Here is a 13,862-nt window from a genome sequence, read left to right as displayed (position 1 = left end):
TATATGCTAACAACCATTTGCTATATTGAATGAAATAACAAAATAACAGGGAAACATTTTTCACACAACACTTGGACAATTACGCACCTCTAAAACATTTGCAGTGGTTTTTAAAGTGCTCATATTATGCTTTTGGGCTTTTCCCCTTTCCTTTATTTTGTTATATAGCTTTTTTGTGCACGTTTTAGGTTTACAAAGTGAAAAAGCCCAAAGTCCACCCCAAAGGTACTATTACCAACAGAAACCACTGTTAACTAACTGCTCCAAACAGCTCTATTGTAGTCCAGCCTTTACTTCTGTGATGTAACACATGTTATAATGCTCACCTAGCTGCTAGCATGGCACACCCTCATGTTCTTCTTCTGACTGGCTAATAGCCCTCACCCCAGGTATTGCACATGTGCAACTCCCAACAAAGATGGAACAGAAGTGGGATGTCTCACTCTGTAGCTAAAACAGAGAGCTCAACACAAAGGGTCAAAAGAGGAGCTGCAGCAATGTGCAGTACAACAAAAATAAGGTGTTTATAGCAAATGTAAACCTATTCTGATATAACCTCTAAATTCAACTATGAACCTGAAAATGAGCATAATATAAGCACTTTAAGCAACTTCTAAACATAAAAAGCTTCACAAAATAGTTTGTCTTGCAGCCCTGTTATATTGGATTACATAATATTGTAAGCAGTTCCTGTTATTTTGTCCATTTCACATGCACATACTGCTGAAGTATGGGGAGGTTCAACTGGGAGAAGGATTGTAACCACTTTTTAAGGACAAGTTTGTTTTGATTACATTTTACAGCAGGTTTGTTGAGCTGTATCACCCTTAGTGATTCTCTCACACATTGCCAAATGAACTGACGCATGATATCAGTCCAGTTGTGGCAACCGCTGGCAGGTTGCAGCTCTTCCTCATTTAAATCAAATGAGTAAGCGAGTAAGTGTTGCTGCTTGAAGGCTGGTTTCCTGAATGTGTCATGATCCATTTCACTTGCATCGAGCAAGAGCTTGTTACACTGCTGGCTGCTTTAAAGTGACTTAAAGTTGAGTGGATTCTCCAACAAGGACTATTTTTAACCACTGCCAACATGACATTACAATTTAAAGATGCCTTTTGGGTAAGTCAGTGTGACTCTACTAATCCAAACTTTTTTATGTGTGTGTTCAGAGCTCTAGTTGGCCATGAGTCTTTACTCAGCTGTGAAAGTGAGCCTTGTTGTATTTAATATCTTCACTGGAGTTTTGAGGTAATACCTGGTCCACCTCTACTGTATTTATGCCTTTCATTTTGTCTGGACAGTCTCTACTCTACCATATAGGCTACTAGTAATGTTAACAGTAACAGTTTGCTAAACACTTTGTCCTGTCTTTAGAGTTATAATCTTTGCTTTCTTTCCTTTTTCTCCCTTTGAAACTCACTGAACAGGTACTGAATTGTTGCTTGGATTAACTATGGGAAATTAACTATGTATGCAATGTCACAAACTAAACAGCCCTTTTTCTGTACAACTTTTTGAATTAATGTTGTTGTTGTGGTGGTTACCGTGTCTTCTGCATAAATATTGAGGGGTTTCTGTTAATCTCATCTCCTCCATGTGCCTCTGGTCTCCTGACTGCCTTTAGAGACACCTGTTACTGTAACACATGTATGAAACAATGCAAAAGATCACAACTTCAAATGTATGTAACTATTTGCTAACAGTACACATTTCTACCATAACTGTAAGCAAAACTGAAGGAACTGGCCAGTCAGAAACAACAATCCATTGAACTCTATTGTAGCTTAAGTTTACATTGTGAAGTTGTATGCTTCCTTTTTCCTCTTCAGTCTCACCCCGTTATCAGTACACCTCGTTTGAAATATAAACCATTAACAAATATAAATGAACACAAGAGATGTTTGTACAAGTCACTTTACTTCCACACTAGTCAAATTTCCGCCAATTGAGACTACTTTTACATGAGAGGGGGTTTTTGGTCATTCTGTCACTTGCTGCTTTCCATCCAGACCCCAGCAACAGCATGTAACATTTTCCATTCTTGATGAGATACCCCCACAATACCTCTTTGTGGTAAATATTAAAAGTCACGCTGTTTTGTATCGTTTAAGTCATCAGCTATTGCCTAAAGGTGATCATTGGGTCTTTTAAATACTGAGCAATAAAGAAACCGAATCTGATTTCCAAGGGACACAAAACATTTTGTATTAATTTTGTATTATTTTGACTTTTACTCCAAAATGTAAACTGTGTGTTTTGTATTAGAGCTAAGATTCCCTGTGAACATTTCCCTTCACAGCAAAAGTAGAAGGTTTATGGGTTTGGTATTTGTGGTTCCAGGGAGAGGACTTCATCAGTAATATTGGGTTTGAGACCATCAGTCAGAGACTTAATGATGGTCGACGGACATGCAAAGACATGGAGGACCTCTTGAAAATGAGGTGAGCTCACAAATGTCTGGACAGTTGTACTTGAATAATGGTTACAGTGACCTCAGTATAAAGTAGTTCAGCTCTATTGTGGTTTTGTCCATGCAGGGCTTCAGCAGAGGAGAAATATGGCAGGGAACTGGTCACAATCGCCCGCAAGGCTGGCGGTTTATATGAGATCTGGTGGGTGTCTGTATTTAGACTTAGACTTCTCTTTATTAATCCTTTTGAGCATTTGAGCATTGATATACTCATCAGTATGTATAAATACACCTTTGCAAGAAATACATGTATTCTGCACTATTGGAATCACTTGAGAAAATGCATTACATATTGTGTATTTTGTTTTCACAGCACTTTGAGAAATTCTTTTGATGAAATGAGAACACGTAAGCACAGGATATATTTCCTGCATTATTTTTTCCTGTGCACTTCATACATGCCTCAGTCACATGCCTCATTCAGATTGAGAGTTTTTACCAGTAAGTTTTGGTGTTTTTCAGAAATTGAAAAGGTAGGAAACTTGCACATTCAGCTTTCTGGTTTCCTCAAAGAAGAATTGAAGAGAATGGAGCAGTTCAGAGAGCGACAGAAAGAACAGAGAAAAAAGGTACTAATGAAGTCTTTCTTTCCTTATTTGCATGAAGAGGAAATCTAAAAAGCGTTGCCTACCAGGGTGATAGTGTGTGCGTGTGTGTTCACGTGTGTGTGTTTTCAAAGTAACATAACGTTGTTCTTTACTTTTTAGTTTGAATCTATCATGGAGAAGGTCCAGAAGATAAAAGTCTCCCTCTACAAGAAAACAATAGATGTAAGGTCAATTCAAATCATAAGAGATTTCAGTTTCAGCAAGTGTATTTATTAGCTATTATTCTTCAAATATAATTGTGGTAATCTTAGCTGTCGCCCCCCTCCACACACACACACACATACACATACACAAGCACACAGACACAGGAAAAGCATAGTGCTGATGTACAAAGCATGGGTGTTACAGTTTCATATGGTTTCTGTTCTGTTTCTCTATTAGTCTAAAAGATCTTATGAGCAGCGCTGCAGGGAGGCAGATGAGGCAGAGCAAATCGCTGAGAAGATGGCTAATACTCCCACAGCCACTCCCAAACAGATTGAAAAGGTAAATCTGTACTTTGGTATGACTCATTAAAAGTCTTTTTTCTCTTTAAAATACATCCAACTAGGGTGCCCGGGTAGCTCAGCAGGCAGAGTGTGGACCATTAAGTCCCTATCACAGCAGCTCTGGTTAGAATCCAGCTCAATGCAGAGTCCATTCTCAGTGTAGGCCTACAGGATGTGCACTGGAGGATTACATTTTCCACATCACATTTGTATGTTGCATATTTGATCATGATTGGCTTCCGAACTAAAATTATTACTCACATATGTCTTGAACTAAGGTTTAAGATGAACACGAAAAAATGTTTCCTTTTCAGAAGATTCCTTTAAAAACAGTCAAAACACAGTGAAGCTCAAAGAGCTGACTGAAGGATCAATAAGAACACCTCAGTCACTGGCAGAACTGTCACTGGCATTTGAGAGTATAGCCTATACTGGGCAACCTAATAACAATCCATGCTGTTAATAAATCTTAACATCATCAGTTAGTCCACAACACTAACAGTTTGGGAAATTGAATTATCTTACCCTGGAAATTATTATCCAATGTAATGCATAATAAAAGGGATTTATGTTCCTAATCAGAGTGTTATTTACAAAGATTACATCAAAGCACGCAATGTAAGATATTGCTTTTTCAATGGGAAAACTATAGGTTTACAGATTTTTTAAAGGTTATTTTTGGGGCATTTTAGGCCTTTAATTCCACAGGGCAGATCAAGACATGAAAGGGAAGAGAGAAGGGTAATGGCATGCAGCAAGGGGCCGCAGGTCGGGGTCAAACCCGTGGCTGCTGGGCCAAAGAGCAACCCTCCACACGTGCGCCCGCTCCACCAACCAAGCTAACCCAGCCACAGGTTTACAGACATAAAGCCATTGTGTAATTCTTTTTTATTTTTCAGATGAACAATAAATCTAAACAGTGCAGAGAAGCTGCAGAGGAGTCTGGTAAGCTCAAAGACAAGTTTGTACTGTGTCATTTTATTACGGGAGTTATGGTTTACCAGAAAATTGGCTTGACAGTGGTGGTTACATTTCCTTCCCTTTTACTGAGGATTTATAAATAGAGTTAGATGCAGTATATATACTGTGTGTGTATGTGTGTACATATATTTGTATAAATATATATATTATACATATATATATATATGTATATCTTTTTTTTTTTACAATAATTATTTGACTTGTCTTTAGAGAAACAGTACATGTTAAACATTGAACAACTTGACAAGACTCGTCAAGATTGGGAATCAACACACATCAACACATGTGAGGTAAAGTAGAGTACTACAAGCTGTATTTCTCCTTTCCTTGTATTTATCATGTGAGATTTGCACACTACAGATTGACGCTTTTAAAATGTAAATACCAAGAGTGGCAAAACCCAAGGCCTTTTATGTTTATGAGGATGTGCGATACTTCCTCTGAGCAGACTCTAGAGTGAGTCACTAATCTGCATTGTTTTCTGGCAACAGAGTCTTCCTAGATGTGATACATTATCAAAGCTAAGACAGCCATTCAGCAAACGTTTTAATCCAATTGTCTGTGGCAGTTTGCAACACAGGAAAAATCCACTTATTGTACACAGAAGAAACCAGGAAAGACAGCATTTAAAAGCGCTCAAATGACAGCTATCTTTATCTATCAGCTACCTTTCAGTTGAAAGATTGCACAGAGTAAAGGACAGGCTGGATGCTTTTGTTGTGCAAGACGTTGTTGTACATACAGTAATGTCCATTGTTGTACATTTGCCGTGCTTCAATGTTTTCTTGATTATTTATTAGTTTTCAAATCACACTGTTTTGCAGATATTTCAGCAGCAGGAAGAAGACCGCATCAGCATCCTAAGGGATGCTTTATGGGTGCACTGTAACCATTTGTCAATGCAGTGTGTGAAAGATGATGAGGTGCGTGCAGCTGTTTTCACACATCTGTACGGGTTGGATATTCAGCAAGGCCTTCCAATATATGCCGTATTGTGTATTGACAATTCACTCTGAACAAACTGCTCTTTTAGTGTTACGAGGATGTGAGAAAAACACTGGAAAAGTGTGACATCATCGCAGACAACAACTGCTTTGTAGAGACGAAACGCACTAGCTTGACCCCTTCAGGTAAGCGCCTGCCCTGCTTCCTGATTTGGATTTGAATATGTTCCAAAGTGGAAATTTTAATATTATCTCTCAGCTGCTAAAACATCCAACACATTATGAAACCAGTCATGGGTTGTGCAGGGCTTTGCCCCTGATTTGTTAGTTTTTATTTATTAACAGAATTTCAATGGTCTTTTTACAGCTCCAATTGAATACCAAAATTACTATCAGAAGGATCCTACAGATGACAGAAATGGAAGTGCTGGATTCGTAGGGGGAGTCATGAAAAAGTCAGAATTACACAATGAAAAGCATTGTTACCAAATGAATGATGATGAAAATAATAATTATTACGTTTTTTTTTTTTTCTTACCAAGTTTTTTCCCCAATTTGTAGGTTTTCAAGTCTTTTGCAAGGAAACTGTTCGAGTGGCTCCAAACTGAGCATTAATGAACAAGCTACACAACCTACTGGTATAGTACCAAAGTCATTCAAGTAACACTACAATTTCCAAAATGATGACAGATATGACTGTGAAGGTCACTTGATCCTTGCAACACAAGGTGTGGAGAAACTTACTTACACACTTGTTCTTCTTCACACCAGTGAAGTTGCAATTTGGGAACAAAAAAATATATCCACATTGCTGTGTTTGGGTGGAACATTACAAACATATTATAAATTGTTGTAAAGCGTGAAGCAAGGGTATGACTTTGGGTTTAACATTGAAGGGGTTGAGAGCTCCACTTTTGAGCAATAACAAACATTTCATTACCTGCATTGTGGGGAATTTCTCTGCAACACTGTGCCTTTTTATGCATTAAGATAGGGTGCAAATGTCTTTATTTATGTAAAGGAAGTTATAACCGATTTTTAAGGGGAGGGGGGGGGGCAGTTTTGAATATTGGGGGTGGGTTGCAACCCTTCATTTCCCCCTGTAAATTATGCCTAAATGGTGTGAATATTTATTTAATTAAAAAATGCTACACAGACTATTGTAGGATCCCATTTAGTATGAAAAAATGTCTCAAATAAAGTCTAGGTTATCAATTGAAATGACCATGTTTGGTACATGACAGGTGTGTCGATGAAGGGTTATTTGAGCTCACTTGACAGGGTTGCGGGCGTATATTGGACCAAAAAAAGGGGATTTGGAACTACAGTTTCACACCACCAACAATATCTGATAATGTGTTCAGCTTGCCAATGATCTGATGAGATGAAATACCTATCAGATTAGTCGCTTGTTTGGGAAGAAAGTTGCAAATTACAAGTGGCCTAACACAGTATGTGAACCATTGTTGATTTTGTCTTAAATCATGTCATACTCCTCAGCAGGAACATCAGAAGGAGTTTATGCTTCAATTCCTGTATGTCAGGGGTCCCAGCTGAGCAGTGAGGGTTACCAGGTCTTGTATGACTATGTGGCACAGGTCAGCTTCTATATGGGACACATTCCAAAAGTTCAAATTCTAGTTCATTTTAAGGGATATTTGTTCATTGAATGTTTCTCTCCTTGTTCAGGGCGTCAATGAGCTCTCGGTCACAGTCGGGGACATTGTGGTTGTCATGGATCAAGGTGAGGATGGCTGGTGGACAGTCGAAAGAAATGGCCTTACTGGTTTGGTCCCAGGCTCTTACCTTGCCAAATAATGAGCTTACCTGACAGCCATAGTCATGTAATAGTTTGTAAAGGCATTGTGATTTCAAATTGAATATAATTTGATTTTATTTGTTCAGATTTGTGTTGAACGCAACATTATGAGTAAGATTTAATTTGACCTATTATAGTAGCATATTAGACGCTGTGGAAGAAATCATGTTAATTTGCAACAAAACCTAATTTTGTTAGAATGACACCTTTATCACATAATAATCCTACAGAGAGAGGCTGTCACATAGGCTACAGTATAAGACTGAAAAAAATGTATTGCTATGGCATATATTCATATTGCTTTGCACTTAATGCTGATGTGTTGAACGCTCCTGATACTCATGACAGCTGGGAGATTAAGTGATCTGTTGCACAAAACACCTGCACTAAGTTTATTGATATACTGTTGTATTGTTTTATATCCGCAGTTCTAAATGTTTTGCAGAATGTTAGACTTCTGTTGTTGGCCTGTTTATAACTTCTATGTGTAGTTATTGTTTCTATTCCGAATGCATTCACATTCATATACATAATAATGTGCAGGTATTTGTTATTTATTCAAAATGACATAAAATGTGTTTTGTTTTTGACACATGGTGAACATTGTTTTCAGCCACCACTAATTAAGAAAACTATTTGGCATTACTGCTTTTTTTTTTCTTGCTATTCTTTATGTGGATTTTAAAAGGACCAGACAAGAACAATCCAACAAAGTAGCTGTAATACAACATTTTTGGGTCATGTTCCTAAGCAATCTGCTCTCTATCCCCTAACCAAAGCTTCTATTAACCACCGTAAGTGTTCACAATGTATATTTGGTGGTCACAAGATCCTCCGAAAGCAGATACCACTACATCTAGTGATTATGGTAGGAGCTAATTAAAATACATGCATGTATATTGTGCCCATAGGAACCTAGAACCTAGTTTGAAGACATAATGCTACAGAGCAAAAAATACAAGACCTCTTTAACCTGTTACACCCCTTCCTCATGGGAAATACCTGAACCTTGACCTCTCAATTTTTTGGAACAAAGTTGACTCCACCAGGGAATGTGAGCTACAGTGTGTTTGGATAAAAAAAAAAAAAAACACTTAGTGCAGCAATTTCATCTTTTGGAGAGATGTTAAATTTCAGAGAAATTCAAACAATGAACCAGAAAACACACTCACATAAACCTTTCCCACATTTAATTGACATTCTTGAGTCTTGCTATTGCTACATTTCAGAAAATCAAGTTCTACAACTACCATCGTAGAATGTTGAGACAAAAACAAACAGCTACTGTACAAAGCCTATCTTGACTTAAGAATGCATTACTACTTCACAAATCCCACATACTAAACTAGATTAAAAAGTTTGCTTCTTACTAGGTAAGCAAAAGCCAGTTAAGTTACACAGTTTACACGCAAGAACTTGCCATTGGCTTGGGCTGTGTTGTCCACTAATGCTTGAAAACTAAAACTGAGCTGTAATAGAAGAAGAATAGTAGTAGTAGTAGTAGTAGTGGTAAAGGATAATATTATACAGTCTTTCACTGAGGTACAGGATAGATGTAAATATAAAATATATAAAGCCATACACATGAAAAATTTACCCTGTCTGCATTTCTCTCCATACACAGATCGAGGTTTTATGCCCTCATGCCTATAGCCTGTTTGGTCTATAGCTTTTTTTTGGAAAAACAGGTTAAATATATCACTTTAGGGTGGTTGGTGTTTTAAGGTTAGTGTGGTAATAGATCATTTTCATGCTCTCACCAATGGCACATGAAATGTGAAAGTATGTTTTGGTGAGAAATTTGTTCCCCTTTATGCATAGGTGCCTCCTGTAATAAGAAGCTCATAGGCGGGATCTCTGCATCTGCGGCACAGCACGACACATGCACACAACATCCCCAGCATCTAGAAAAAAAAAGAGAGGGACACCTTAGTGTTTTTGCTTTTTTTTAATAGTTGTTAGTCTGTTGCAACCCTTAAGAAATGATTGGGCCTCACTGTGGTTGTGTAACTCACGCTACTTTGTTTGGACTTCAGAATTTTAGTACCAATAGTGAGACGAAAAACAAATAGACCAAAATAAAAGAAGGAGTAGGAATAATAACATTTGGGAAAAGTTCCTTGCTGGTAACAAAGTAACATACCTGGATAGCAGCAAAAGTCAGAGCAGTCCAGATGACATACATCATGATCTCTTTCAACTTCTTCACGACCAGAACTTCACAACCCTACACACACACACACACACACACACACAAAATATTCAGACCTCAAACTCTAACGAGTCACTCCTCTTTAAAAATAAGAGGGGTTTGGTATGAAAATGTGACAGGTTGTTTTACTTCTTGGTAGAGATCTTCAGGATGAGTGAGGGATCCTGTGCAGCTGTTTCCAATGTTAGCTCTGCAACAGCTGATGGGTACGCTGTTGTTTTTGGATTCTTCATACCAGTGTGTATTCTGCCAGTCTGAATAGTTGTGGATACCACAGCATTGAAGCTGTGAAGATGAAAACAACAAATACTCAAGATTACTTTCAACTACTTGCTTAGTCAGAACGAGTCTAGCAGAAATGCGCGTGAAACGACAATCAGTATATCTGATTTACAGAGGAGATAGTATTTGTGTCCTCACCTGTCTCTGAACGTAGTCAATGGCACGGCTCTGGGCATTGCTGTTGGTGCCATTGTACTCATCGTACACTTTCTTGATAGAAGTATTAACTTCATTTTCCACCTGCCGAGCGTTAAGAAGAGGGACACTTAACACTTGATGAACTGTACACACAAACATGATTGCAAACACGAGCAGACTGGATAAGATCATCTATGGTAGACAGATTGTTCCTGCTCTTCTGGGTGAAGTTATTTGGAAGATTAGCTGAGTTAAAAGTTAAGCATCAAATAAGAACAATAAAAACAAACATGCAGTGGCTTGTATTTGACGTTCTCACCTTTGCTCTGTAAACATATCCAAGAACCACAACTGCTACTTCCGTCATGAAAACCAGCAGGAGAATGACAACAAACTGTGGAGGGAATTTAAGATTTAATCTGCACAGACAACAGACAATTAAATGCAGAAAAGTAAAGAGTGGATTGTCTGATACTTTGGCATGTTTAAAGTTAGACAGAATACTACGACTAATGAGAAAAGGCTTGAATGATAGGCTTTTTGTGTAATTACTTAAAATATTTAACAGCTACAGAAGTTCTGTACCTCTGCTATGTATAATGGTGTATTAGGGGTGCACTGATCCGATATTAACATCGGATATCGGCCCAGATATTGACAAATTAGCTATATCGGGGATTGAAAAAAATTAACAGATCCATGGGCCAATCAATTTTTTTTTCCTCCGTCGCATTACATCCTATGTCATTTGTCAGCAGCACGTGTGCTACATTCTGGAAGAGTTACGTTAACAGTTAAGCAACAGGGAGTGAGCCAAAGAGTCAGCTGTGTGGAGATATTTTGCGCTTGCCATGCCAACTCGATCGGCTGTTTGCGATGTCTGCAAAGTAAATGTTTCAAGGTGTGGTGGTAGTACTGCAAAGCACAATACAACCAATTTAATCAAGCACATCCAAAAGCACCATGCGACTTCAATACATTGCAACTACTGTATGTTATTTTGTCTTAGATAGGAAAGTAATATTTAGTTAGGAAAGTCTTGTGCCTGTAGTCTCTTCCACATAATGGATGGAAGGTATGAGGTGGAAGGTATACAGTTTATTAATTCAACAACAGTATTCCATCGGTTTTGGGTATTGACAGATACACAAAGCCCAGGTATCGGTACCAAAAAAGTCGGACTGGTTGCATCCCTATTATGTATGAAAACTGACTATATGCTTTTGTCAGATTTGATGTTATTGCTCTTTTCTAAAGCATATTGAAACCCACTTTTCTTTTAAAGGTCCCATGACATGGTGCTTTTTGGATGCTTTTATATAAAACCTTATTGGGTCCCTAATACCCTCTCTCTGTCTTCCTGTAGCTTTTGAGGAGGAGGGAGGGAGGGGCAAGGTGGAGGCTGGTAGTGGGGCCTTGACACACTGATAAACTTGGCCATGTCTCTCTCTCTCTCTGTCATGGGTGGGCCAAGTTCTCTGGGCGGGCAAAGCAGAAAAAGGGGAGGTAACCGTTGGCCCTTATCACCTCAGATTCCAGCTCGGCCCATATGAGCTTTATTTTTCTTAAAAGGCAGAGCAGAATACCCAGGGCTCATTTTAGACATATTGCCATTTATAGCTATTGGGGACCCTAGGCAGGCTGGGGGGGGTGATGCATATTAATGTTAAAAAACCTTTAATAATGTTTCACAGTTCATCTTAGATCAATTACTTACTATGCAAGGGCTTCAGTAGCCTCATCTATCGCGTTAAACTTGTACACTGGTTTACTCACCGTTGTAAGACCACAGTAGCTTTCTCTCACTGTAGCACAACATCCAATAAGCCCAATAATGAAAAGGAGGGCTCCAACTGCAATAATGGTCACTGCTGGGATGAGAGTGTACACGTCTTCAAAGAAGTGATCGTAGTCATCGTATGTGATGAAGGCATAGGCTCCAACATAGCACAGGATACCAGCGGCGGCCTGAAGGTGACACAAACAACATTTTTACTCAAACCTATCCACAAAGGTAAAGGAAGTGGTAACACTCAGTTCGTAGGGAGTTAGGTTGGGAACCGGATGGTCACTGGTTCAAGTCCACATGCGGACTACAGGTGGTGGACTGGTAGCTGGAGATGTACCAGTTCACCTCTTGGGCACTGCCAAGGGGCTCTTGAGCAAGGCACCGAACCCCCAACTGCTTGGGGCGCCTTTCCATGGTTAGCCCCCTCACTCTGACATTTCTCCATTAGTGCATGTATAGGACCTGAGCATGTGTAATTCAGGCCTGTGTGTAATGTTTTTAATAACAATAGAGTGTAAATTGTAATTTCCCCTTGTGGGACTAATAAAGGATACATTAAACAGTATGCTGAGATTGGTTTTTGAATGGTTATTGTTCAGTCACCATACAATATATCATCACTGACATCTCTAACCTTCAACATAACTACTTGAAAGCTTCAATTTACAAAGAATATGTTCACGGCATTTCGTCTCTAACTTGGACATTTTGGGACTGGTAAGACAATACAGTGTATGATGTAATAGCATTTGATGTTGTGCATCAATATGTAGCCTATTTTAGATACTTTCTACTGGGTGCATTAGTAGGCCTAGTATAGTACTGTATCATATTATACAAGCAAGCGTGGAGGATGAAGTATTTAGATATTTTACTTCAGTAAAAGTAAAAGAACTGCATTCGAAATCGTACCTTAAGTACAAAAGTATCAGCATCAGAATATACTTAAAAGCACCAAAAATAAAGTAATTATGCAGAATAGCTCATTTTTAATGTTTTAATGTTTAATGGGATTAAAAAAAGTGGTGCATTAATTATGTCAATTTAATGTTGCGGCTGGTAAAGGCGGGGCTAATTTGAACTACATTGTATACTGTTGGGTAGCTTAACGTATATTTAATTTGTTAATTCATCTTTGTATGAAAAATCTAAATCTGCAATAAGTAACTAAAGCTATTAAATAAATGAAGCTAACGCTAAAATTCCGTATACTGCATTTTTCTAAGAACGCAGAAGGTTTTTACTATAACACGCAATAAAAAATGTGCTTCATTCAAAAATTACTTGTTAGCAGCAAATCACTAAAGCGTAGGTATTTTATGAAATGGCTTTTCCACTGCCTTCTTAAACTAATCCCTCCCTGGTTGCAACGAAGGTCGGCTGCCGCAGCTAGCCGAGCAGCTGACTGCACACACAGCTAACAGCTACACATAGCTAGCTAGTGACGCACGTTTAAAACTGTCATAAACCTCTAAACTTACCCAAAATATCAGGTTCAGAAAAACCAAGACCGTCTTTGACGACGTGATGCCGCATTGCCCCATCTTCAACACGGGGGTTTAATGTTGTACGTGTTGGAAAATAATGCAGGTTTCTACTCAAACATGTCTCAGCCAGACACCACTCATCCCAACGCTGCCTGTCACTGGATCTGGTTGTACTTGCACCGAGGCGACGCGCAGCACAACCAGGGCAGCAAGCACTCCCAGAACAAAATAACTTACCCACCCCAAACTGCAGTCAATAGTCTATTTCAGTTAGAATGTGATATACATGTAGTCAACTATTAAAGATTATTGTTAATTAGCCTAATCTAAATGGCATTTGGAGTAGCCTAACTTCTGACATCTAGCTAGTGGTGGAAATATACTTACCTACTTGTGCCTTATACATAAAACATTTTATCAGTATCAGAGTATCAGTACCACCAGCATCATCACTCTCGCATTACTGGTCAGATTACATGATATTAATAATACAATACTGGTGTCACAACAGAACAACCCTGAGTCAGGGCACTAAATCATCAATTTGAGCACTTTGTTGTGATTTACACATGTGACTTGATTTTATCATTTATATAACTGTATGAATGAATTATCGCTGCTTCTGCAGGCCTATTGTAAATTTA

General features: G+C 38.5%; 2 protein-coding genes across 3 annotated transcripts; one reads left to right on the top strand and one right to left on the bottom strand.

The window, feature by feature from the left end:
- Nucleotides 1–11: 11 nt before the first annotated feature.
- On the top strand, nt 12–8,679 carry pstpip1a (proline-serine-threonine phosphatase interacting protein 1a). 2 transcript variants are annotated; one of them, XM_034879291.1, is made up of 16 exons: nt 12–115; nt 608–1,119; nt 2,341–2,441; nt 2,538–2,612; nt 2,784–2,818; nt 2,933–3,039; nt 3,178–3,240; nt 3,460–3,564; nt 4,466–4,511; nt 4,758–4,837; nt 5,372–5,470; nt 5,581–5,677; nt 5,859–5,946; nt 6,053–6,129; nt 6,995–7,089; nt 7,181–8,679. In XM_034879291.1, the coding sequence occupies exons 2-16, from the start codon at nt 1,090–1,092 to the stop codon at nt 7,307–7,309; spliced, it is 1,227 nt and encodes a 408-aa protein (XP_034735182.1). In that variant the 5' UTR covers nt 12–115; nt 608–1,089; the 3' UTR covers nt 7,310–8,679. The 2 variants fall into 2 exon arrangements, with proteins under 2 accessions (XP_034735182.1, XP_034735181.1); XM_034879290.1 differs by having other exon boundaries at nt 6,992–7,089.
- LOC117949222 (tetraspanin-3-like) lies at nt 8,479–13,475 on the bottom strand. Its single transcript, XM_034879296.1, has 7 exons — nt 13,213–13,475; nt 11,719–11,910; nt 10,262–10,336; nt 9,943–10,044; nt 9,652–9,807; nt 9,454–9,537; nt 8,479–9,214 (listed from the first exon to the last, which is right to left on the bottom strand). Exons 1-7 carry the CDS (start codon nt 13,273–13,275, stop codon nt 9,122–9,124), a joined length of 765 nt encoding a protein of 254 aa, XP_034735187.1. The 5' UTR covers nt 13,276–13,475; the 3' UTR covers nt 8,479–9,121.
- Nucleotides 13,476–13,862: the final 387 nt, after the last annotated feature.

The sequence above is a fragment of the Etheostoma cragini genome, chromosome 8 (genome assembly GCF_013103735.1).
Source record: "Etheostoma cragini isolate CJK2018 chromosome 8, CSU_Ecrag_1.0, whole genome shotgun sequence".
In the NCBI taxonomy this organism is placed as follows: Eukaryota; Metazoa; Chordata; class Actinopteri; order Perciformes; family Percidae; genus Etheostoma; species Etheostoma cragini.
Note: the sequence above shows the minus strand (reverse complement) of the source record. Positions and strands in the feature narration are given on the sequence as shown.